The sequence below is a fragment of the Lutjanus erythropterus genome, chromosome 15, assembly GCF_056507025.1.
Source record: "Lutjanus erythropterus isolate fLutEry1 chromosome 15, fLutEry1.hap2, whole genome shotgun sequence".
NCBI lineage: Eukaryota > Metazoa > Chordata > Actinopteri > Lutjaniformes > Lutjanidae > Lutjanus > Lutjanus erythropterus.
In genome coordinates, this window is record NC_139331.1 from 5827580 (window position 1) to 5854050 (window position 26471).

The 26471-nt window shown below is 40.8% G+C and overlaps 1 protein-coding gene across 1 annotated transcript; it reads left to right on the forward strand.

Annotated features, from left to right (window-relative positions):
* Positions 1–12497: 12497 nt before the first annotated feature.
* slc5a6a (solute carrier family 5 member 6a) lies at positions 12498–24922 on the forward strand. Its single transcript, XM_084737747.1, has 17 exons — positions 12498–12599; positions 14832–15076; positions 15208–15429; positions 15918–15983; positions 17580–17631; positions 17787–17854; positions 18147–18301; positions 18429–18569; positions 20347–20476; positions 20572–20660; positions 22389–22501; positions 22623–22690; positions 22883–22969; positions 23133–23311; positions 23457–23560; positions 23781–23902; positions 23994–24922. Exons 2-17 carry the CDS (start codon positions 14951–14953, stop codon positions 24192–24194), a joined length of 1923 nt encoding a protein of 640 aa, XP_084593873.1. The 5' UTR covers positions 12498–12599; positions 14832–14950; the 3' UTR covers positions 24195–24922.
* Positions 24923–26471: the final 1549 nt, after the last annotated feature.

Sequence of the window (26471 nt, forward strand, 5' to 3'; positions counted from 1 at the left end):
GGAGTGAAGGTGTGTCACGGGCCAGATGGATGTGTTGGAAGATGCTCCTGTCAAACTGGACTCACGTTTGCCTTCAACGCTGAGAGGAACAGGTAAGCAACACACAGCCGCGTGCGTGTTAATGCGGGGCGAGTGAGGCTTACTGTCGTCAAATCGACAAAAATCAATCAGCAGCCATTGCCATGGTAATTAATTACTATGATGACGATTTTCCGTGCCTCCAGCGCAGCGGTGGTTGCAGGATGGCGTCATGATAAACCGGCTCCTTTCCTCTCGATGTCATCCTGTGTCACGATACACGAACACACACGCAACAAAAACAACGCTGGCGTTACCGAAGTCGTTTTGACTGTTTTGTCCCTTTTAATGTCCTTATAATTTTATTCCGTTTCTTTTTGTCCCCTAATGGAAAACTTGGGCTCACAAACCAATACAATACTAATTACATGTATTTCCAAAACACGTGTTGTGTTGCCTTCATTAATATGGGAAAGGTCGAAGTTGTAAGGATTGGAAAATGTGACGAATGAGGGCTGAAGCAGTGTCAAATAATCACAACACCTATGTAATTACAGTGACAGTGAAGCCCACTGTATTGTGACTTGAAAGTCTGGTGCGATTCCTCTCTTTTCTATCTCATATAATGAAAAAACCACTAATATTATCCGTCACCAAAAAACTAAGTAAGCATGCCGGTGCTGTAGCGGAACGCACATTAAAACGAGTGAGCATGAGTTTCTAGTTTACGGGAGCACTTGAACGCATCAACGCTCGTGTCAAGGAGAGTGGGCGGTCTATCAACGTCTGACCCACCGACACACGCTACCTTAGTGATGTGTCGTGGCTTCAGTATTTCGGCAGCGAACAAAAGTGGTCCAAGGTAAGCGTATTTAACTAATTATTACATTCAAATGATATTCATGTGAAAATGATTAAAATGCTTGTCGGTTGTGAGGGTATTAGTATCATGTCGGTGCACGCGGTAGCAGAGGAAAGTTTCTGTGATTGGGTAATGCCATGTGGGCGCTCAGTGATATGTCAAACAGGTTTCTGGACTATTTTTTGTGTGGTTGCCGTTTCTTTATGCTGTGATAGTAAAAAAAAAGGAGTTGTATTTGTGACAGAAAAGCTACGTAATGTCTCGCCCTGTTACGTTAACTGTAAAGAGCCATTCAGATACATTAGCAGACGTAAGCCGGTTTGGCTAGCTCCCACAGCTGAAATGAATGACTTGTCGCTGCGTGCTGGAACTAATAAGCCAAATCGGGAGCACGTCCGTGTGTGTTCACATGGCATTTTAAAAACGAATATGCTCTTCACTTCAGCACACGCAGCGTCATGTGTTTTACCTTTTAGACAATACAGTAATTCACTAGTCCTTTACTCTGTTTTGTGTAAAGCCAATATTTACCTCTTGGTTTGAACGAACCGGTTTAATGTTTGTCCCTACAGAGATGCTATAGTTAATCATAGACTTTTGGAAAAGCCCGAATGATGAGAATAGCATGTATGGAAGCATGAGAGCAATGTATTTTCATGTTGCAACAAGATGTTTTCACGTTATTATGACATACAAGTATATCACATCTCAAACTATTTATCCTAATAAATGATTGTTATAACATAAAACGTTTGTTATAACGTGATAACTAACTTAGTGCTATAAAGTGAATTACAACACTCCAACCAAACATGTTTATGTTAAAACAGTGACTTATCATGTTATGACATGAAACATTTCACGTTATAACATAATGTAGTAGGGGTGTAACAATGCATCGATCTGGATCGATACATATATTCATTGTTCAACGATCAAATATTGTCAATGCAAAGTGATAATATCGATCTATATCATCATGTATAAGATATGCATTTACTTTGAAAATCCCATGGCAGGTCTGTCAAAAATGTCTGGAAGAGGTCTGTCATAAAATTACCGAATCGCAATGCAGCCTTTTGTGATTTGAAAATAATTGATATCATGTAACTGTGATACTATATGTTGTATGTCCATTTAATAATCACAGACCATTGAGTTGATTTGAAATCATATTGTGTATGACTATGTGATATCAGCAAATATTGTATCATTGTCCAAAGAATCATTATAACATTGTATTATGATTAAACTTGTGATTTACACCCCTATTTTATAATATGTTGTTTATCTTGTTAATTATGAACCCTTGGACAATTTAAAGCAACAACTTATTGTTATAACATGAAAAGTTTCATTTTATTACATGATAACTAAATTATAGTGTTAAAATGTGACATAACAAGTTATCGCATTAAAACCTAAAATGTTTTATGTTGTAACAACAAGCTGTCACAATATATGATGAAACTTTAACAGTATAACAAGATAATTAGTATGTTGTTAGAACAAGACAAGTTTCTTGGTTTGTATGTTATTTTTTTAACTGGAAAATATCTTTTTATCATGTGAAAACAATAAACTGTGAACTCTGTTTTTCTTTTATGGCTTGGCAGTAATATGCTGCCATAAGTATGGGCCAAAGACTGAGTGGTTTAATCGCATTGTTTTAATTTGTCTTAAAAAAAAGAATTGATTAAGTAATAACTATGTGTGGAACATTTGGTACACTGCCGTGAACAAACATCACACAAAATATTTCTTACAATTTTGTAAACAGTACACATTAAAACAAATGTTTATTAAAAAGATCAGCACAGTAAAGAAACCACCAGGAGATGATAGACATTTGTCACCAGCCAGAAATTTGTCCATGCTGTTTACACCATGGGGACTGTGCCTTTTAGATTTCTAGTCGTATTGCAGCCAGGTAATGTTGTAAATGAGTTACCAGAACTTCTGAATGGCAATATTGGAGTTTACAGGATTTTCCAATCTGTGTAATGACAGTTGTGGAGAATGAATAGAGGCAATGGACGTTTGAAACATATTTCTGCCGTTTGGCGGCTGCTTGTCAGGTCATGGGATAACAAAGAGATTGAAAACTGAAGTCAGTGTTTTCATTGTGTTGGTGAAGTAGAACATTGAGCAAACAAGTGCTCACTTCAGAGCCTTTCCCACTGCCTCACTTTGAAGACTGCATTTTCTTCAGTACAATCACAAATCCCTGACCTGTGAGGTCAGGTAGGGGCTTTAGAGAAAGTTTGCCAGAGCTTGTAACATACCAAACAGTCCCGTCCTGAAGTTTGTCTGGCATAACCAGGACATTATTGATGGCTCATGAGTCAAGACTTTGTAGTCTATATGAAGAATTGATTTCAGGTTGCATGGTCCAGTTTGCGACGTATAGATTTTATAATAGATGTAAATAAAAATCAGTTAATTTTACACCAGTTTTGTTTACTAAAATTGGTTGATAATGACGCGCACACACACAGTTCCACCTCCCTGCGTGTATCTCTGGTTCATTGTCATATCAGCAGAAGAGGTCCAAACTGACCAGTTATCTTCTCTGAGCAACTATCACATCTTCTGCAGGCTAATGATTACAAAGCAGCTTCAACCAGGCACCATTCTCATCATCACAAAAGACTAAACGAGCGCTTATGTTGTGTTTTGTTCACTGTTATCAGTCCTCAAAGGAACAGCCTGTACATTTCTTGATCCACTAAACTGATTTTATAACTGATGTTAGCACATTAACCACTGGTGTGGATTTTATATTTCACTTGTTTATCTTTGCTGCTCTTGAAAACAACTTGTGATGCCAGTCTTTCTATGTCTTGTCTCACAGTCTGTGGTGTGGTTGGTAGTTATTACACAAAGCAGGCCAGGGTTCAGCTGAAGGTTTAATGATTACTCAAATTATTGGCCTTTTGGGTCGCTGAGATACAAGCAGAGCTGGGGCCCATGGGTGCATGAATTCCTATGATGACCACTGTAAACCAGCTGTGCACGTGAGAACGCATGCAAACTTCAAGCACAGAGGAATGGGACTCAGCCCACAGAATCTGTTTGATTCAGACAAGTCAGCTTTAAAAAACAGTTCAAAGTCTAGTTTTAATTAGGGTTTTAACTAAAGATAATTATTCTATTTATGTTGCTACAATATCCTCTGAGTGGTATTTAAGAGTATGTGACTGTACAGGAAATTGAACAGCTTTTGACCTGCCTGCTTACATGCACCTGTGTTTTCTAAAATAATCTGTCATGTACAAGTACTCAAAAAGTAGGCTAGGAAGGTGTGATATCCAATCCTTTTTACTCCTGCGACTGAAGCTAACCTACAGTTACAAACATACATTTGTTTGTCTGATGATTAGCTTGATCTTGCAGAAATCGTGAATATATCTGTTTCATTCCTCCAGTGCATCAACATGCAGGTGTGCATGAACCTTTGAATTCAATAGGCTGCCACCTGAGGCCAGAGGGCCAAAAAAAAGTAACTTGATACTTGATGGTTGGTGAGAACAGCAGGTGTTGTGGATGTGTGCTATGAAATGTGGTACAAGTATTGTTTTGTCCTCCTTAAGATAAATTTTAATAACTTAGCAATCCTCTGTGTTGTACTTGTAGCACACCACAGAATTTCAGTTTGTACTGCTTTATGACCAAATACCTACAAAACTAACATTCCCATTGCCAACACGCTACAGAAAGGTAAAAATTAGCATACTGACGTTAACATTTAGCTCGAAGCTTTGCAGTGCACAAGTACAGTCTCACAGAGCAGCTAACTCCTGACTGATTTCTTTTATCTTCCTGTCCAGGACAGACTAAACCTTTAGTCGGTGAGAAGAGTCTTGTTGGCAACTTTCTCACTCATTCATTAGTCGCTGAAAACAATAAATACGACTCCACTTGGGTAGTCACTAGTCCATTGCTGCTAACTGTGCTGCCATTAGCTAGTCCAGGGCTCAACAATAAGGCCAATGTCACATCGGGTTGGTAAATCTGCCCAGTCAGGCAAAGAATTCAAGACATTGTTTCATGCTGTGGTTAGCTCAGTTAGCAGTTAGCCTATTAGACTGGGATTAGATTGAGACTGATTGAAGCCAGTTTGACGACAGGGACTACAGAGGTGGTGAGGTGATTTCATAGCGGCCCTGACTAGGACTCTGACTCTGGGTCACGGGGGTGAAATCATCATATCATGGTGCGATAACAACACAATAAAAGGTCCACAATACAATACTTATCATAGTATTAAAAAGAAAAATGATGACTTGAAAAATGTCCTCCTTTAAAAAAGAACTGTTTACAGCATTGACCTAAGTATGTGCAAAAAGTAGTGTTAATTACCTTTGATAATGGATGCTTTGCAAAACAAAAACAATGCAACAGTCATAGGAAGTCCTTTAATAAGATAAATTTAACCAAGTAATATTGATGCAGCTATTGTCACATTTTGGGATGATATCGAGATCTTTTTTATTGTGATATTCAGTATATTGCTACATCCCTAGAAAATATACATAATCCAATCATCAATTCTGATAAGGCTATTTCATTTTGTGAAGATGGAAGTTATTTATTCCGATGTTTTGAACAAGACTTGTGTGATGTTGTACTGCATTAAAATACATTAGCAAAGTGTTGAGTGTCCTTGCTGGTTGATCAGACACATTCAGAATCATCTGGCAGCTTGCTTTGTGCCCCAAAAATACATATTCAAATAATTAGAAGTTAATATCATAAACAAGCAACGACTAGTTGACTAACAGCTTGACATGTAAATTTTAATCTTATTCCCTTAATCCCTGTAAAGTATTGTGTTTAGTGTATTAAATACAGTGTTGGGTCTGTTTGTCCGAGGGGGAGAATGAAAATGTGCGATTTGCTTTGAACTACCTTGATAGGGTTTTGTAAAGCACTGGCCTCATTCAGCGGTCCATCCTGTGCAGCTGCAAACCTTCCCATGCTCTACCTGCTGTCTCACCATCAAACAGCACCTCTTTCATTTTCCGCAATTTACACACAAGACGGGGGTGTGGGGATGAAAGCACCGATGCCACCAGCTCAGCCCCGACTACCTCAGGAAATGTATAATCATTGTCCCAGTGTTGCCAGGCAACCATGACCCCCACCCCCCCGACCTCCTTGTACGATTTGTGATGCTCATGCTACCACCACCACCTAACACAAATACACACAGGGAGCCTGGTCAGAATACAAACAGTAGTGAACATGGACTTCTGTTTTTGGTCTCTCTTTTTTTTCTTGTGTGGTAAATGAAAAGACATGAGACAGATCGAAAGAGACTGGCATGAGTAAAATGAATGACCCTCAACCTACTGCATCTGATGAAGCCTGATCATTAATTAAATACAGGAGACTGAGGCATCGTGATTGCATTGGATTTGAGTCGTGTTTCCCGTTTTGCACACTCTTTTGGTGGTAAGGCACAGCTCAAGTGAAATAGGCCTCGACCAACTGGTGCAGAAGCAAATTACTTGCTGTGAGCTGTGCTCTTTTGTGTTGAACATTCCTAAGTATTGTCTAATGCAGCAAACCATTAACTGTACACTGTTCAGACTGGAGTAGCCTTTGGGGTATCCTGTCAGAGGCAACATAAAGCGAGTGCTCTGAGGCTGAATGCATTTTTCTTATCTAAAAGGCAGCTATGAGTGGCATATTCCCATACCTTGTCATGTAGTATGGAAATAGCCTTTATTTTAGGAAGCTGTAGGCTTGGTAAGGCTATACCACTACAGTGAGTGTGCTTTAAAGGTCAGTTCAGTTAGGCTCTGAGGTTTGACTGCGAGAAAGAGCATTCTACTGCTGTGAGGGGAAATCCTATTTGCATTTCATGAGATATTTAGACCTCTCTGTGAGATTTGCATGCCATATCTCTGCCATTGTTTTAATGGGAAGAAGATAAGATCCATAACTTTGAAATGATAAGAACATTACAAAACAGCCCAAACCAGTCAGGGCAGCAGCAGCAGTCAGCCAGTCGTGTCAGATGCAACCCAGTTGAGTCATTAAAGACCAGGCCGAGGTGGCAGTTATCTCTGATTTCACTCTGAGTGGTTTTGCAATAGCTTTTATTTCAGGCTGGATTCTTTTTTTAAAGATGATTTTTTTTGGGCTTTTGCCTTTATTGTGATAGGGCAGCTGAAGATATGACAGGAAAGGGGTTAGAGAGAGAGGGGATGATACGCAGCAAATGCGCTGCAGGCGGGAATTGAACCGACAGCCGCTGACAGCCTCAATACATGGTGCGCACGCTCTACCGACTGAGCCTTAGGGGCGCCATTATTTTAGTCTTACTTTTACACTCATTTCTTAATGTGTGCAGTTCATTCATATTTAGTGTGGATTTTGCATTGCCAGGAGGAATGCACAATATTGGATTTTTGCCAGTATCCAATATGATAATATTTTTAAACTAGGGCTGTACAGTTAATCAAATTAAAATTGCAGTCGCAATTGCAAAATCCAACTCACAGAAGCATTTTAAAAGTAAAATGTGTTGCAAAATAGCATTATAATGAAGTATTGTAGTGCTGCAGAGATGAGCCCTGGCTGACAAATCTTGTTCTCTCGTTCTGGGTACAGACCCCAAAGTTGTGTTGCAACATTGGCTTTTCTCATTAGTAATGAATCATTTCACAATTGCAATATCTGTCAAATAATTGAAGAAAAAAGAAACTTACTGTGATTACTTGGATTTGTGTTGTGCTGCCCTACTTTCCAACTAATTTTGGCCCACTTGCAGATGCAGACATGAAATACAAAGCTTGTCAGAGCACATTCACTGGGCAAAATAATTTAACTACTGCAGACATACTTGTGCTGCGTGCACGTGAAGCAGCGTCTTATCGGCCTGTCATATCAGCAGAAATGTGTTCATTTGACACCATTACTTATATTTCATTTTAAACCTGTTATTGGCTGATATTAATGGCATGCCAATATTATCATGCATCCCTAATGACCATGTGAAATATGAAGCTGCATGTCTCTGTATACATTATGCAGAAATATGTGTTTAACTTAATAGGTTACCTAATTTCACTTTGATTACCATTAGGTCTTTAATATTTTTGTCCATTTGAGATAAGTAAACTCTGTTCCTGCCGTCGGTTTGGCATTTATTTTCAAGGAGACTATTGATCAACTCTTAAAATATTTTTGTGTCCTGCTGTGACACCTGCTGACTGCTGTGTGTACTGTTGTGACCCCTGACTGCACAGACACAAGTCAGTTTGGCATTTTAAGTGGCTTTACCTAACTAATTTTCCATGGGCCCCAAACTGTGAAGCTGCTGGGCTTCTCTTTTTATGCTCTGGAGGGATTTTAATTAAAATGTCCTTTGTAACTTTGCAGGTTTTAATTAGAACTACATTATATGAAAGAAAAAAAAGTCATATTGCGATCATTTTGACTAAAATTGCAGTTGTGATATGTGATGTGATTAGTGGGAATGATCATTTTTGCCTCACAATTCTCATTTTCACTTAAAAAATATTCAATTGTGATGTCTGGTAAACAAAATGTTTAGGCCAGGACATCTCTGCAGCACTAGAGTACTTCATTATAGTGCCATTTTATCACCCATTTTTCCTTTATCAAAAAATTGCAGGGTTCTGCAATTTGGAGATTGCACTGGGGCATATTGCAATTTTGATAATATTGCAAGTAATTGTGCAGCCTGAGTTTCAAGGTATTTTTAAACTGCTGCTGCCCATTTTATTACGAAATCTTAACAGTAAGTGGTTTTTATTGTTGTTGTCCAGCAGTGCTACAAAGAGCTGTCAGCTCCAATCCTGTCACAGAAGCAAAGGTTGCTGTGAGACAGTAGACCAAGCTGTCCCCTATACACAGGGCTAGTCAACAAACATTGCGGCAAATGTTTTGTTATTTTAAATACTGTTAAAAGTATCTATCTTGTGTCTTGGACTGCAGTGCACTGGACTGCAAAAGATTGACCTAGTAGCAATTGATTTTTTAAAATGAGTGCACTTGCATCTAGATTGGCAGATTCTGTGTACTGACTGCAGTTAAACATCTGTTGAAACATCCACGTGATGGGTGCCTCTGAACTGGACCAGTTGCACGTGCAGCTGCCTCTGTTCCCAACCAGTCACAGGTAGATTAGAGATAATGAGCAGTAATGATAAGAGGGGGATTTAATAGGGTCATATGTCTCAGCGGTCCTTGATCAAACCAGCATGAGTATCACACAGACAGGCCTGTCAGTGCAGACCACTGCTGATGTTTGATCAACATACACACACAAGCATAACCTCACACATGCAAATCCTCGCAGAGTTGTTCTTTGGTCTCTACAGAGACAAAGTTTTCTGCCAAAATGGCAACAGCCACGCACACAGTGAGAAGAAGCTGCACTGAGTTATAGTGCCTGGATCTTGTGCGTCTTGTCATTTGAAACAGTTGCCCTTCACTGCCATTTACAGCTGCCAGCATGTCAAGAGAGCTGAAGTGCCTCTCTGAAGACCGACTCAACAGTTGCCCATGTGGGGGGGCTTGTGTGAGAGCAGAACGAGCCTTAACCACTCATGATCCCACCCAGATTTTCCTGAGTCTCCTTGACAACCCAGCAAGTGACCTCCTGAAGAACAAACACATTTAACTAGAAATCTATCGGAATATGTATGAAAGCAGTTGATACATGTATTGATAATGAATTTCTACGCTATTTTGAAGTGGCTCATTCTCATTGTTCGTACATTATAGGGTTCTCCCCTAGCTTAAAGTTTTTAACACTGACCATTTACTACAAAGTCCCTGATCTGAGTCCAACCAGGGTCCAGTTTTGAATGCCTGTGCCAGAACCAACCTATTATCTGTATGTAAAGGGGCAGCGGATGGCAGTTGTCCCACGGTTCAACACGCATGTGGCCCACGGACTACATGTAATCATCATAGTTTTACTGTCGCTCTTACTTTTTATAAGTAATATAGAAATACACCGATTTCAATTTTCTTAGCTGATTCCGATTTCCGATTTTTTTGAAGGGTCTGACCTACCGATTTGGATTTTGGCCAATTCCGATTTTCAGTCTTTCTAAGAACTGTAATGGACAGTATTCACAATCATCTTTGCAACGATTCTTGTAAAAATTTAATTGGATGTTCATAATAAGACACTGACTATTAAATATTCATTAAATACTATTTAAATTTTCTCCAAAGTCCTCTAGATTCTACTAAGATTATAAACCGGGTGAATGTGATCTCGCGTGTGTGACAATGACCGGCACATAATCGGATTTGTGACGCTGATCGGTCGGTCACCGGTCAGGGCCTGTCACGTGAAAATCGGCCCGATTCCGAGCATTGCCGTTTAATCGGTGCAAGTCTAAAGTAATAAATTCTCAGTGCAGAGTTTCAGTGAAAGGCAGAACAGATGTCTGCTGTGTTTTATTCTGCAGTGCAACCAGACCATGACTTTGGGCATTTTCACTGGTGTAACTGGACAGGCTGTCGGCATAGAAACAGATCATAAGATTGTGATATTTATTGAAACTTTGGTGATACCTGCTGCCTTAACTTTTGCACAGCTCCTCTCTTGCTCACTGGTGTAGTCCTGCGTTTGTCTGTCTGTGACAAAGTTTGTCTGTGTTCATTGGCTATTACTCATGACCTCTAACCAATCAGATAGTGCTATGGGTGGGACACTGAGCCAAACCACAGAGTGCAGGAGTATATTATGCTGTACGGTGTTTCATTATATATATATGTATTATTATATTACATTAATATCATGATAACTATAGGTAGAGAGAGATTAAAGCCTTGCGCATAAAATAATTTAACCCTATTCCCATCTATTTTTTTCTTTTTTGCTGATCTGAAAAAATATCCAATCTGTGACTCAAAAGTGTGATATGATCCAAACAGTGAATGTTGTGATATGTTGCACCCCTACCCACACTTGCCTCAAAGTCAGATCCACACCCGCAGGAACTGTTGGTGTAAGTCCCAGGACCCGACCTGTGTTAAAGCTGGCGCACCGCCTGTGCTCCTAAATATAATACTTTATGGCACTTTTTACAAGTAGCAAAGTCACTGACAACATCATTCACACATTGTTTTTACTGGTTACCCAGCTGATACTCACTGATACCCAATCTGGTCAAGGACTCTATCTTCCTCCCTCACTTCCTGTCATCATGACTGTCTGTGGTGAAGCCATAGAAATGCCCCCAGAAATACTTAAAATAATTGTATAGGCTTTCTATAGTTTTTATAGTCACGGATGTATTTCCCATTCATTCCTGTGAAAGTGGCTCACTAGACACACATGCTGGCCTCTGAGCTACCTCATGCTTCCATGTATTTGGCCCCATAGAGCATCCTCAGTACAGTCCTTTCCAAATGTTCTTGGACCAACTGAAATGAGTCATGTCGGAGAATTTCAAGACGTATATCCTGCTCAGCATATTACAGCTGCCAATTCTCTAATGATTGTGTATGGTTGAAAATGTTTTTTGGGCCAATGTGCATCATGTGATGAATGTCGAATTGGTGGCAGCTGCCACAGGGGGTGTGCTAGATAAATATTTTTGTGACCTAATGCTAGGTTTAAGTAATAGCTGTAGGCTAGGGTGGTCGTACAAGGCAATGATTGTATGGGCGCCAAAAGCTTGCAGGCAATGCATCCTGGTACATGTTGGCACTGCTGGCGTGGTTTTGTAAGCAAATTTCCCGTCATTGCAGTACTTGAGTAAATACACTTAGTTACATTCCACCACTGGTTATTCTGACTGGTTATCGGTTTAATTGATTAGCCTACTAATTTTTGTTCTTTGCCGTGAGAAGTTTTCTGGATCCCTATAGAAAATATTTCTTTATTTGTGTGTTGAATAAACACACATTGGAATATATAACTCGCAATACTGATACAGTTATTGACCCACAAAAAGCCAGTATGGTTTATGCTATTGTGACTGCAATTATGAAAGGTAACAAATGATTTTTCAAATTAGCAGTTTTGCTAATGCTTTGACACTAGGTGTTTCTACGTGTAGGTGTTGATCACCTAATTTCTGATCACCGTATGACCGTATCTTCTATAGGGTAATTACACTGGGGCTCAGTGATTCCTGGCTGGCTGGCCTTTCCAATTATCTTTTGCTTCAGAAAGCGTTTGTCTGCCACGCACCTCATTTTAGTCTCACCTCACCTCTCTGCAGTCAGCTGTCCTGTTGCTCTTCCTCATCACAAGCAGAGTTGGAGACTGCAGCACAGCACTGTGAAATAAATGCTGTGTTGTGTGTAGTAATATGAGAGTTCTTTTCAGATGAGCACAGCAAGGAGCTAAAAACCTGTCTTCAAAGTTAACAACAAAAACATGCCGCCTAAAGTGAAAACTGTAAAAGAACACGCTTATGTATTGCTTGTAAAAATATAAAAGGGATCAGGTTTTGTTTGGTTAAAATGATCTGTGCTCAAATGAAAAGAAACAGGCATGTTTGGAGAACATCACACAGATATTGAATGCTTTGTAACAATATTGTGATGGGTAAATTTTCTCATGCATTCTTCTACCTTGTGCATGATTTTGCTGAATTCCTCCTCTGCCTCCACAGTGACCGTGATTGGAGGTTGTGACAAAGATACTCCCCTCCACTGAGCCTTAAGTCTGGGTGAAGATTTTGTGTCAGCCGTCAGCAGCAGCTTCATCTCGGTAGGTACAGTAAGTCCTTTGCTGTTTTTCTTCATAGCCTTATGTCTCCTTTGGTGGCATTTTTCTCAGATAAGTTTTTGTTTTTTTTAAAACTTAGACTTATGAGGTGTTTTGTTCAGCTGTGCAGTGTTTCCTGCAGAATGACAGTCTAACTCTGGTGGGACTGGACTGTGGACTGCTTGGGTGGGGGGTGAGGATATGTCAGATTTCAATGACTACATTGCATTATGTCTAGTAGGTTACTACTTAAATTATTTTATTTATACGTAATTCTCCATCTTATATAACTATTTATTATACAATCTACATTAATCTCCTCACCTTGATTTTCCTCTTCATTTCTTCTCCACACACACACACACACACACACACACACACACACACACAGCTACAACTCTGTTACTGCACAAACACCAGGGCTCGACCCGCCTCTCTCTTTGTTTCTCTCTCCCTGTGTGTGTTGATTTTCTTCATAGGCAGGATGTTTTATAAAGTTGCCCAAAAACACAACTTGTTTTTTGGATTTTTCTTATCTACCATTCTGTTTTTTTACCAATCAGCTGCACTTACAAACTTTTACAAAGCATATACTAAGGCACACAGTAGAGTCTGTGTCTGTGTTTCTCTGCAGAGTGTTCGATGTAACTGTCAGGCCCTTTACACACAGCAGACTGAACGGGAGAGGGAGAGGGAGAGGGAGAGCGAGAGGAGATCAGTCGCAGAAGGCGTCATTCTGTCAGATGGATGTAAAAAAAAAAAAAAAAAAAAAAAAAGCCACTCACATAAAGCCTCTGTGTGGGGAAACACTGCAGAGTTTGTGACTTTGTGCTTAAAGTAGATTTGGATGGGTTTATTAAGTGTGTGGTGTTTTGGATATCTGATTACAATAAATTTTACAATTGGGTCATCACAAAAAACACATTTTACATACATCAACGACAGTTCATCTCAAAATAAAAAATATATATATTTTTTCATCTTACCTGTGGTGCTATTTATCCATCAGGATTGTTTTGGTGCGAGCCAAGTCTAGAAGTTACCGACTGCAGAGATGTGTTCCTTCTCTTGAATAGAATGGAACTAGCGGGCTTTTTCACCAGTGCTTTTGGCTGCGCCGAACCAAACCATACCACGCCCAGTTGCATTTCCATTATCTCTTTCAGTGTGCTGAGCTGTGCCAAGCCACACCCAAGATGGACCTGTTCTGGAGTAGAATGAAACCGTTTCCTGTTTTAATAATAAAAGTGTTTAAATAATGAAACAACTCAGGACTTTCATTGTGAAGAATTTAAGGGAACAGTGTTTATACAAGAGACATATATGAATGGTTTATCCACCTCTTTACAACTGTTTCACTCAAGAGCTTGTCTTCAGGTGAAAGACACACCTGTGGGTGGGTAGCCCCGTTGTAATGGAAACGCAAACCTCTGCCAAGCTGGGCTGACGTGTTGAGCCAGGCCAGCTCTGCATATGGAGAAGGGCCATAGATGGCACTCGACCTAGACCCACCAAACATATCGCCATGAAGAAGGAGGCGTGCATCTACTCATGGATAATCCCACGCTGTCACAGGCACGACCCCCCCCCTGAGTAGATGCACACTTTCTTGCGTGGTGATACAGTTGGCAGGTGTAGATCTGTAGAAAGAAAATGGTTCATTGCTTTTGAGTTTTTCAAATGTCCAGTCCAATAGAGAGAGGTCAGACCTCTCAAAGGTCTTTATCTCCAAAACTCTGCAACTCACACCAAAACCATCTAGATGGATAAAAACAACTACAGTTAAGAGGTGAAATCTATATTTTTGATTGTGGTGACCTGTGTCTTTAAAATGTACACTAAAATACCAGAAGACTAGTTTCTCCATAACACATCTGTCCCATCCTCCTATAGCTGCTCTCAGACTAAATGTAGCTCCTCTTACAGTAATAAGATTCCAAACTGTAATGACCAGCAGTAATTAGCTTGTTTTTCAGTCCCATGCACCACCTAGCACCACCCTGATGTGATTGTGCTGTTGCAATTACAACTGGCAGTGATGCATTTAATACAATGCTCTTGAAATAGGTTTTATCACTGGTTCAATAATAATAAAATCTTGGTGCATAAAAAGTTCTGGTCTAGATAAAAAATATATTAATCTTGCTCAGACTTCCTGGTTGTTGCAAAACAGATGAAATAAATCCCTTTTTCTTTTTTTTTTACCATTTTCTCTGCTCGTTCTTCTTCCTCCAGCCATCAGTGAGTCTCCCTATGGGTGAAGCACTTTCTCTGATGTTGTGATCCGCCCCTGAGGCCGTGATTCCAACAGCCTTTCACTCCCCACCACCCGTCCTCTCCTGACATCCATCATCATGGGGGAGGTAGTCCAGATGCACTTCACCACGGTGGACTACGTCATCTTTGCCTTGCTGTTGGTGGCCTCAGCTGGCATCGGCCTCTTTTATGCCTTCTCAGGCGGACGCCAGCGCACAACACAGGTAGACTTTGGTGTTAAGATTTCTTTCCTTACGATGCTTCCCTTACATTCATTCTACAGGTTCAATTTCGAGCCTCCATGTATCACAGAGTCTTTTAGAAATGTCTGACACCAACGTTTTGTTTGTTACAGGAGTTCCTGATGGCTGACCGCTCCATGAGCTGCCTGCCTGTGTCCCTGTCCCTGCTGGCCACGTTCCAGTCGGCTGTGGCCATCCTAGGTGCTCCGTCTGAAGTGTACACCTTTGGGACTCAGTACTGGTTCTTGGGCTGCTCCTACTTCTTGGGTCTGCTCATCCCAGCTCACGTTTTCATACCAGTCTTCTACAGACTGCGCCTGTCCAGCGCCTATGAGGTAAACACTATATGGACATGTAGTTTAAAATGAGCGTCTCTTTGTGGTGGATTTACGACCTATTGATGTATTTTCTCAAACTTTCCTTAATTGTAATGTTCTCTTTCCTTTGTCTTTTCTGTTTTGTACGCTGTCAACACTTCTCTGCTTCTCTCAGCTTTGTCTTTTCTCAAGTATGATCTCAGAGCTTCGCATTCTTATCTGTCCTCTTATCTGCTTGTCCTTGACATGCTATCATTCAACGGAAACAAATGTTCTCGTCTCAGGACTGAATATTTTTGAAGGCTCTTTATCTACAACCAAACTGTCTCTCATGACCCTCAGTGACAGTGCTGCAGTGATGTCCTGTGAGCGACGAGCTGACTAAAGTGATCCTGAAAACAAACGTCCACAGCGCCGACCATATATGACAGACTGACTCTGAGATGATATTTTAATCAGCCTTTTGATTTAGTTTTTTTTTCTTTGACATTCTCTCCCCTCAACAGTATCTGGAGCTGCGCTTTAACAAGACGGTTCGCATATGTGGGACTGTGACCTTCATCTTTCAGATGGTATCTTCGTCACACTTTCTAAGTACATTTAGTGCACAACACTTGCAGAAATCAGTGATCTAATTTTGATAAATGGATCACCACCCTGGGTATAAACTCAGCTAAGTAGCTATTTGGTGGAGACATTAATCATTTGACAGAAAAAAAATGGTGTTAAATTATTTTATTGCAAGTTGGCAACTCTTGTCACCAGTGAGGAATCATCTTCTAAAAGGCGATAACGGTTTTATCCCTCCAATAAACATGACAGATCTCTTCCTCTGTCATTTTGTTGTTTATCCTCTAACTTTTTGTGGCTCAAGACATCAGCAGTTATTTGATTCAATATTAGTCAATGGAGAGCCATGCTGAGATAGCAGTTGATCATTTAGAAATAACAGACCGCATTTATTGGCCAGTTGCAGTACAGCCTGACTGAAACTTTGGCCTTGGAAATGTCACATTGACCCCTTGTAACATTTCTGTCATGGCTGGTGTTTGCTTTATGAGGTTAACAACAGCTATATTTTCTTCAATAAAGGCATTAAGTGTTCAGCAAGAAGTCATGAATTGATGACATGACGAAAACAAATCAATGCAACAGTACATTTCTCAAAATTAATTGGTCACGGTGGGCTACTTAAAGGCTGCTTTTGCCTTCTCATCAACAAATGCTGACGCCTAGTTTGTGCACATTGTTGTCTTGCTAAACTTTCCTGAGGTCATGATTAGATCTATAGAAGCCCTAAGAGGCAACTGAGGAAAAAAAAAACAAGATTTTGGTGATCCATTTTCTAAATCTGATCTAAATAGTTGTCTCTCCTGTGTTTAAGATTTAGAAACTGGTGAAAAAGTCACTTTTTTGTGTAAATAGGTGGGTAAAAAATTGGCAGGTGATTCTTTTGGTCAGGATCATATTCTAAGTGTTTGATGTGATGCTCATTTTGGCCACAAGAAGAAATGAGTATTACAAATACAAACACAAAATGTGTTGGAAAAATGACAAAAAAGTTTTTTCATATGTTCTCACAGATGTTTTATCTTGTTGCTAGGATAATTTTCATTCAATCAGAAAAGTTTTGTTAGGGTAATAATTCTTAGATTATCCTGGCGTGTCTGTTTTTGTGGTCAGGATTATTTGTTTGTTGTTATAACAATCATTTTAGCCACTAGAGACAGAAGCGCATCAATATTATAACTCACCTGGAAGAAACCATAAATGTTTTTAGTCATGTTTAGTGGTGGACTTCAGCCTCTTGTGGTCAAAATAAAAAACAAAAGAATGATCACTTAGAAAAAAAACATCCTGATCAAAACAAAATACCTGCCAGAACTTGGATAGATAGAAGCAGAACTTTTTTTCATCTGTTCATGAGTCATAAACACAGGAGAGAAAACTGTTTAGATCAGAGTCTAGGTAAAGGGCTTCTGTGTAGGTTAGTCTTTAAATGAATTTTATGGAAATGCTGAACTTAAGTCACAGAATGTTTTACTGCTAGGTTTAATCTGACACGTGTGAGTCGGTTAGCTCCAAACATGGCCTCTGAGTTCAACTGTGTTTTTGTGAGTCATCCTTCCCTGCAGTGTGTATTTTTTTTTAAATCTCTTCTTCTGCAGGTTATTTATATGGGGGTGGTCCTCTACGCTCCAGCTTTGGCACTCAATGCAGGTAAGTGTGTGGAATTTTACTACAGGATCCAAAGGAGCCCACATTTACTGATAGCCCTGAATGCAGCACACATTTTGGTTGTATAATGTTTACCTGTATAATTGAGTGGCCTCTTGTGCAGTGTGTGGTAATGCTCTCACTCTGTTCACTTACAGTAACAGGTTTTGACCTATGGGGGGCAGTGCTGGCTATGGGATTGGTGTGCACTGTGTACACAGCTCTGGTGAGAAGTGTACCCTAAAAAATTATTTCTCAAAAACATCTTTAAAATGTTTACTTGATCTTTCTTATGACAACATTTTTTTACCAACTGGCATCATAATGTGCACCACAGAGGGTTAATTCTTTGTCCATCACAGTGTTGAATCAGGTCAGGTTATTCTAGGAACACCAGATGTTTTTCCTTCCATTTGTTGTCAGTATATTAATGTTCTGATCCATGCACCGCTTTACAGATGGTTTATAATGTTGGTCATTATGGAATTTAAAGTAAATTCTCTGCTTCTGTGTTCCAGGGGGGTCTGAAGGCGGTGATCTGGACCGACGTGTTTCAAACCGTGGTGATGTTTGTGGGCCAGCTGGCGGTCATCGTGGTGGGGGCCAGTCAGGCAGGCGGCATAGCAGAGGTGTGGAGGACCGCAATCAATGGCAGCCGCATTGCTGGACTAGAGTGAGTCATCAGAATTTTGACACACGCTGGAATTACAAATCCCTCATTACCTTTTATGTCACTGCTAAGAAACACTTTGTGGAATCAGTATCCAAATGTTCATTTCGTATTCACTCTGTGTGCGTAGCCTGAACCCTGACCCTCTGGAGCGCCACACGTTCTGGACGCTGGGCGTGGGAGGAGTCTTCCTGATGCTGGCTCTGTACGGGGTCAACCAGGCGCAGGTCCAGAGATACCTGAGCTCTCGCACTGAGAAAGAAGCCATCATGTGAGTACCACCGATGTCTCGCAGCACGCTGAGCCAAAGCTTGCTGCCTTATTACAGCCTGTACATGTTGAGACTGTAGCATGTTTGATCATAGAGTATGAGCTAGGCTTGGACGGTATCTGTTTTCACCCCTTCCTGACATTTCATTTCACGTACTTGTGTATTGTAGCATGTATGATACTGTCTACAGTGCTTACTAGTCATGTAACATTGTAACAGTATGACTAGTTGATTTGGGTGCCAGTTTAGTGCCCAGCATTTTTTGTTTGGTTGTGAGAGCATGTTAAAACCCCAAACTTGGGTCACGAACCCTCAAAAACACACATCCAAAAGCAAAACATATAGTTTATGCCAACAAACAACAAAATACCACCACAGGTAATTCTCAGTTCAATTTTGTCTATTAATGTTGAAGAGCAGACAAAAAGAAAAGCAAGAAGTTCCCTTCCAGAAAAAAAACAAAATCCAGTTAATATTTTCCACTTCACTAAATGCCCAAAACAAAATTTAAATTCACTTCATGTTCTAACAAACAGTTCAGTTCAGTTCAGTCCTTAGAGAAAATAAACATTTCAGTTCAATTCTTTGAAAAAACAAATGGTTCTTCTTCTTTTTTTTAGAAAAAAAAAAACAGTTCAATTCAATGGCAAAAAAGAATAAAGGGAAAAAAAGGAAATCAAAATATCTCTGTTACCTTTATGTTTGTCCAGTCAAGACAAGAAAGTTTTCCAGCTGCAGATGGAGCTTTAGTGAGATCTGACTCCAGAGACAGTCTGAAGATCTCCAAGTAAATTATCTGTCCAGAGGTTTCACACAGACTCTAAAACATGAAAAGAAAAAAGACAGACGCCAACATACTGGTGTGATTTTTTTTATTTTTTTTTTAATCTCCTAAGAGACAGATGGCAAATGAAATTCAAAGGATGTTTGTGTTGATTTAATGAAATTGAACACAAATGAATAAACAAGTTTGTAGATGTTTTGGCGGGTTGGGAGTGAAGTTCCACCCGCCTTCAGTTTGCTCACGTAGAAGAAGAAGCTGTGATCTACATTTCAGGAAAGGACACAACAGCTGTCCTCCATTTGAGACAGCACTACCCTGTCGAAATTTGCGCACTACGCAAGCGAATACATAGTGTGCAAAGTGTCCTACATGACTGTGTGTCCAAGTTGAGACACAGTATTTGTTTTGAGCTTCAAAGTCTGAACACAATTAAGCCCCTTTTAAAGCCTGCATAGGGATGTTTGTTGTACGTTCATCCAACAGGGATGTGAGAGGTGATCTGCCTGCTTCCTTCACTGGTGATGGGAGACAGAGTTTCCTCTGCTGAGCGAGACAGTTGGAGGTTGCTGTCAGAGCAACAGTGGGAAGCAGCAGTGACCACAGCTGTGGGCTGGTGAAGACATGGTCATGTGCCAATCCAGCAGACATTACCCAAACCTAGTGGAGACTGACCTCTGGTGTCACATGCTGTGCACTACAATACAGCACCTGTGTATCAGTTTAATAGAGAGAAGAGTGAACCACCCAAGTCTAGTATTAACTCATAATAAGTCCAAAACACTTCAAAGTGCAGTTGTAATCTTAAAATCGTGCTGTCTTTGATCAGTCCGCTTATTTTGTAAGTGTTGTCTTAGTGAAGCATTCTACTGTATTTATTTTGTTACTTATATTTTAAACATCACTTTTTTTATACTTACAGCGTCAGTCATCTTGACTCAGCGTTTTTTGGACAGTTTATAACCGTGTTTGTCCTCACCTCTCATGTCCTTCCAGGTCCTGCTACGTAGTTTTCCCGTGCCAGCAGATTGTCTTGTGTTTAGGTTGTCTGATGGGTTTGGTCATGTTTGCTCGCTATGGAGAGGACAGCCCGCTGGACAAGGGCTACGTCAAAACTAACGACCAGGTACACACTGATTTACTTTTGTGAATATATAGTGTTGTAGTTATTTTTGTGTCTGGAGGATGAGGTGCATTCTAATGCTTAATTTGTTTGTGCAGATGGTTCTGTACTTTGTGATGGATGTGTTCAGGGACCTGCCCGGGCTCCCAGGACTGTTTGTGGCCTGTCTCTTCAGTGGAGCTCTCAGGTAAATGACCCAAGGAAACAGACTTGGAGGTAAAGGATCATCCACTGTTAAAATTTTGCTTCCTTGCTGTCAGTTCACTATCATCAGTAGTTGGTTACCCAGGTTGATATAACAATGCTGATTCACAACTGATACTGTAGTGGTTGAACTTCTACCTGTTTTTTATAGCATATTGCTTGGTTGCTAGGTTGATTTTAGCAAATTTATAATCCTTGGCTCCATCCCACTAAATCCTAAAAGAAAAAAACCTTGGCAATAACACGCCTGGTTGACACACCAGATTATTTTATGTGCTGAGTATCAGTGTTTCAAAGTTCTGCCCTACAAATGCACACAACAGTAACTGCAGGAGCAGTGAAGCTGAGAAGATAGATGGGGTTTAAAGTTTTCAGGCTGGACTGCAATCTGTAAAACCATAAAAATGTTGCAGTGATTTCATTTTATGTCTTTTTCAGCTAATTATTTTATCCCATAGAACCCACACAATAACTAAAAATGCAGATACAGTGCATTCTCCTATTTAACAAGCTAGCTTTCATTCCATGTAGACCTCTTACTTTATCTTGAAGGGTAGCTGTCTTTCTATGTTAGAGAGTTAAGTGTTATGTGCACTAATGAATCCTAGAGCACACAGATGACCAAACCAGAGTGCAGGTACTGTATTTGTTTTTTAGGTCAGGTTTTAGTTGCTACAAGTCTGGTGTTATAATGGAATAAGATTAATGTGTGCAAATTTTCTGACAATTTCCCTGATCATTCTCGTATTTCCATGCATCATTTTGCATGCACACACAGTAGTTGGTGCAGCAAGAGGTTTTGTCATAAATTAGATCCACGTCTGCTGGTGAGCATCACTTTACATCAGCTTTTGAAATGAAATGGGAAATATCACTTTGTTGCCTGACAGTTCATGTTCCAAAATTAGCACATGACATTAGACATTAAATGATGAAATTTAGCACTTTCAGAAAGTTCCTGATAACTACAGCATCCACACGCTGTCCTGAGGACGTGTGCTAGTGATGCACCAGTCAACACACAACCCGCGGATTGACCCACAGGTTGGTCGGGGTCTGGTTGACCTGCTAGAAAATACCAGGAGTTTGGACATGTGAAATGACAAAGCAAAGGTCTGAGTAGGTTAGTAATAACTTACAGAAACACTGCGTACAGTAGTCCATCTCCCACTGTCTTTCCCCCCTCTGTCTATCCCTCGACAAACACATGCAGCAGCAGTGCGCACAGCAACAAGCTCGTCTAATCCACACTTTCAGCTCAGCTGATCAGTGCTGGATTTGTGGATTCTTCTTCTTTTTCTACACAGTGCAGAAAAACACTAGACTAAAAAATACAGTAAAGACCTATACATGTGGGTGATTGTTCTGTTGAAAATCACTGTGTCACTGTGATCAATCACAGTGTCGATATTCCCACAACTGTACATGGGGGAGAAACGGCGCACGCTGACAGCTTCTCTGCTCCTCGCAGCAGGATCAGCCTATTGGAGAGTTTGGCAGTGCACTCCTGACTGCCCATTGTGCTGCTAAAATGCATAGAGTTGGTGGTTTGTGGGTCAGGCAGAGCAGATTGGCTCTTATAACAGGTCGGTGGACGTGGGTCTTAAAAAAAAAACCCTGACCTGCACATCACTAACCTGTGTTGTCCAGCCATGTAATGTTAAAAATCCCAGTCATTCATTCATTCTCATTTTTCTGTCTTCCCCCACAGCACCATCTCATCAGCCTTTAACTCCCTAGCAACAGTAACCATGGAGGACCTGATTAAACCTCATTTTCCAAACATGACTGAATCTAAAGCCACGCTGCTGTCCAAAGGACTCGGTAAGACAAGGGCCTTAATTGTTTTTTTCTTCTTCCTCAGTACATATTTCACATTGGGGCAGTCGGCACAAAAGTAAGTTGTGACCGCTAAATAATTCTTTGTCATCTGCTCGGTCCACAGCTTTGGGCTACGGCCTGGTGTGTCTGGCTATGGCCTACATCGCCTCTCTGATGGGATCTGTGCTGCAGGTAACAATCTCTGAACATGGTCTGAGTTTCACATGAAGAAAAGCTGTTTAATTGGATCAATGACACATTATAAAATGTGGAAATGTGCAGTAAAAATGTGTCCATGTGTCCATTGAATTACTTTAATTTGGAAGAATCAGCTGTAATGTTGCTCTGTTGTTGTTAACCAGCACCTGTCCTCTGTGTCCTCAGGCAGCGTTCAGTATCTTCGGGATGGTGGGCGGTCCTCTGCTGGGCCTCTTCTGTCTGGGAATGTTCTTTCCTTGGGCAAACCCTATAGTGAGTCCTTTAAATAAACAGATACAGATACATGGTAATAAATGTGATACTGTCTCCTCTTAATCAACATGTCACATGTCACTGCAGTGATGAGGACACCTTTAGTTTGAGTTGAGGCTTGAACCAATCGTACCTGTCCTCCTTTTGTCTGTTGCCTCCTCAGGGTGCAGTGGTCGGGTTAGTAGCAGGTCTCGCCATGGCGTTCTGGATTGGCATTGGCAGCTTTGTGATGCGTATGAACGCCTCCGCTGCGGTGCCGCCACTCAACACCACTGCTCTGCCCCTGTTTGACAACATGACCACCACCGTCATGACTACACTGGCGAGCTCAGCCAAGCCAAGGTAACGCATCAACCCCGAGAACTCCTCTTATAGAGCCCATATGTGTCGGCTCCATAACTTCCACTCAGCACTGCAGATGCTGAGTTACATAACAGATCGCGACACTAACGCCACTTTGTCTTCGATCTTCCCGTCCTTCCTTCAGGCCGACGGGTGTGGAAGCCCTCTACTCGTTGTCCTACATGTGGTACAGTGCTCACAACTCAACCACTGTGGTGGTGGTGGGACTGATTGTCAGTTTTCTAACAGGTACACACACTCAGACCTTTTGCATCATCTTCCAAATTAACTATATCATCTCAACAGTGACGTTATTGCCACTGTAACCATCTTTAACTGCTTTTCATGAAGGTGATTTAACAGATAAAAGAGGGTTAAACAACAGCGGGACGTGGAGTAGCAAGGCTGCATAAAGATAAAACTGATCACAGGTTAACTGCTGTGCTGTTCGTGTGTGTCAACATGTCAGGACCTATGAAGGAGAAGGAGCTGACCCCCGGCACAGTGTTTCCAGTCCTGGGAACGCTGCTCTTCTTCCTGCCTGAGCGCTACAGAGAGAAGCTCTGCTGCATCACACCTCTGGCTCAGAAGGTAACCGTACCTCACTCCTGTTACTCCCGTGTGTTTTCCTCTGTTGTTCACCGTAACCTGAGCTTTTTTTAATATGATCCTTACTGACCAGCCCAAAGAAATCGACACACAGCCTTATCAGATGGCCAAGAAAGAGAGCAACGGAGCGGCCTACAGCAAAGAGGACACGGTCACAGAGGACAAAGAGAGTGAGAGCGACAAAGCACAAACAGAAGAGGAAGACTTGGAAACGAGGACCGTTCTGCCATCGTGCCGACTGGCGGCTCACACGGATCAGGAGACAGCCTTGTGATGCCTTTTTCCTCCTCATGAAAACACACAAAACGCACTTAATCTCCCAACTACTGGGCTCTCCCATTCCTGGGGGGGCAAAAGTGCAACAAAAGACAGATCATAGATATGAAGTCCATCTCTAAGTAGAATGTCCTAAAGGTCTACAGCCCCAGATTAGGGTGTTTTCATTTCACAGTGATATAATCAGTTGAATCTGATTCTAGAAAAGGCTTCAGGACTTCATTATCTATGTGTGGAAAAGGACTTTTTATTGGTACCTGCTCACACTTTTTTTCCTTCAAAAAGAAAAACAACTGGAAATCCACTTTTGCCAGGCTGGAACTGAGCACCAAGAGCCCAAATGGCGATCAAAGCGATCAAAGAAGAAATTAATCATTTGATGTCCGTTAGCGCGCAGAGTGGGTAGCTCTCATGCACAATGAGCTAAATACCACTGTGACTGCATCCAGTCATTCTGTTTGACAAAAGAATCAGGTAGGTAATAGACACAAGATGTAAAATGTGTTATTTTTGTAGAGAAGATGGAGCCACAAACTCCCAGAGTACGTCTAATAAGAGAATCTAATATAGAAAAAACAACGAGAGACTGAACTTGAATGGAAGGTTTGACAGGTCTGTGATAGTGTAGTGTCTTTACATGGCCTTTGTTTAACTCTGTAATCGCCTTCTAGCTGCTACTACAGACAGACTAAGTACAGTCCACGAAAGCAGAGCAGTGTGTTGAGATGAGAGCAGAGACAACGTCTCGTGGCGGCAGTTAAATTAGATGAAGAACAGTAAATCTTTAACTGCCGCCACCACCATGTTCCAAATAACAGGACGTGAGGGGAAATTAATCCAGTCGGTGTGCAGAGCTGCCGTCTCCGCATTCATGTTCCACTTGTTCCTACAAAGGAGGTTTAAGTCATCTGTTCCAGTCCTTTGAGGACTTGTGTACTTCATCATCATTCACTGCTCCCTACATAATATACACTCATTAGTTTACTTTATGATGAGCAGTAAATCTGTTTTGTTGTTTTCATCCGTTTGCGTCATCACAGTTGTGTTGGGTCCAGTTTTACAAACCAGCACCGGCAAAGCTGAGTTCTAGAACCGACCCATCGCCCACAACTATCTGTTAGCCAGATACGGACCTGGAAATAATACTAGTCCTGCAACGCAACACGCGTCCACTATTAAACACATATTCCCACAGCTGTCACTGTGTTTCCTCGGCGACGATGTGGGTAGCTTTCAGCTATCAAAAGCTAATACTTTTTGGCACTTTTACCAGCAAGCAAAGCCTCTGTTATTCTCACAGCTTCTGATCACACCAGATGTCTCCCAGGCGTCCAACTTGGCCTTCTGACGATGTACTGCACACAACTTGTCATCCTCCGCTGGCTATTTTAACATTTCTGCCATCCATTTTAGCTATTATATAGCCTTCATCACTGTTGGATCAAACAAGACGTCCAATTGTTTGCAGGATTGAAGGTTGTGGGGAGGGTCATGAAGGGCATCCATAGTAAGAAGCCTATGCTAAAAAAAACCCCAAAAAATCAGGTGGGGCTGTTTTGCCAGCAAGACACAGATGATTCGCTGTGATGGCTCTGATTATTTTTGCTGAGAAGCACATACATTACACAAAAAATAGGAGAGATGCTGAGTGTCTTGATGAAGGCGAGCAGCGTGTCCCGGGCATTAGCATAAAGTAAAGGTTTTTTCGTTCTGTGTTGGAATTTTTGTGGGCACAACATAATATATATCAATATTAAACTCAGAATGTGAATGTTCAAAAATGGCAGACGGTAAACTATGTAGTAAATAGGGTGTGATCTGGACACAGCCTCTCAATTCTTCTGAATTGAAGACGCACAATGGTACACGGAGATCAAACTTCCTTTTCTCTTAGAGCTAATGAAATATATGATGACAAGTTTTTTAGGTGAGATGCTCCTGTCTAAAAAAATTTAAATATTAATATATATATATAAATATTGCTTTAACAATGCGTCCACATTTTTTCCAAGTTTCTCTTCTGGTCAGAGATAAAAACAAATCACAGCAACCAATAACTCCTCCAATGCTCATTTGAGTATTGTATTATAACAGTTGTATCTTTAAAAATACATGATGGAAGAAAAAGAATGAATCTGAGTCAGCTGTAGAGTTGATCAATCGATTATTAAATTAGGCGCTAACTATTTTGATAATCCATTAATTGGTTAGAGTAATTTTTTTTCAGAAAAGAAGTCAAAATTCTCTGATTTCAGCTTCTTAAATGTGAATATTT

Coding starts and splice junctions, on each gene's coding strand:
- slc5a6a (XM_084737747.1), top strand. CDS start 14,951: ATGGGGGAGGTAGTCCAGATGCACTTCACCACGGTGGACTACGTCATC. Junction 18,302..18,428: donor AGCCGCATTGCTGGACTAGA/GTGAGTCATCAG, acceptor CTGTGTGCGTAG/CCTGAACCCTGACCCTCTGG. Junction 23,903..23,993: donor TCACACCTCTGGCTCAGAAG/GTAACCGTACCT, acceptor CTTACTGACCAG/CCCAAAGAAATCGACACACA.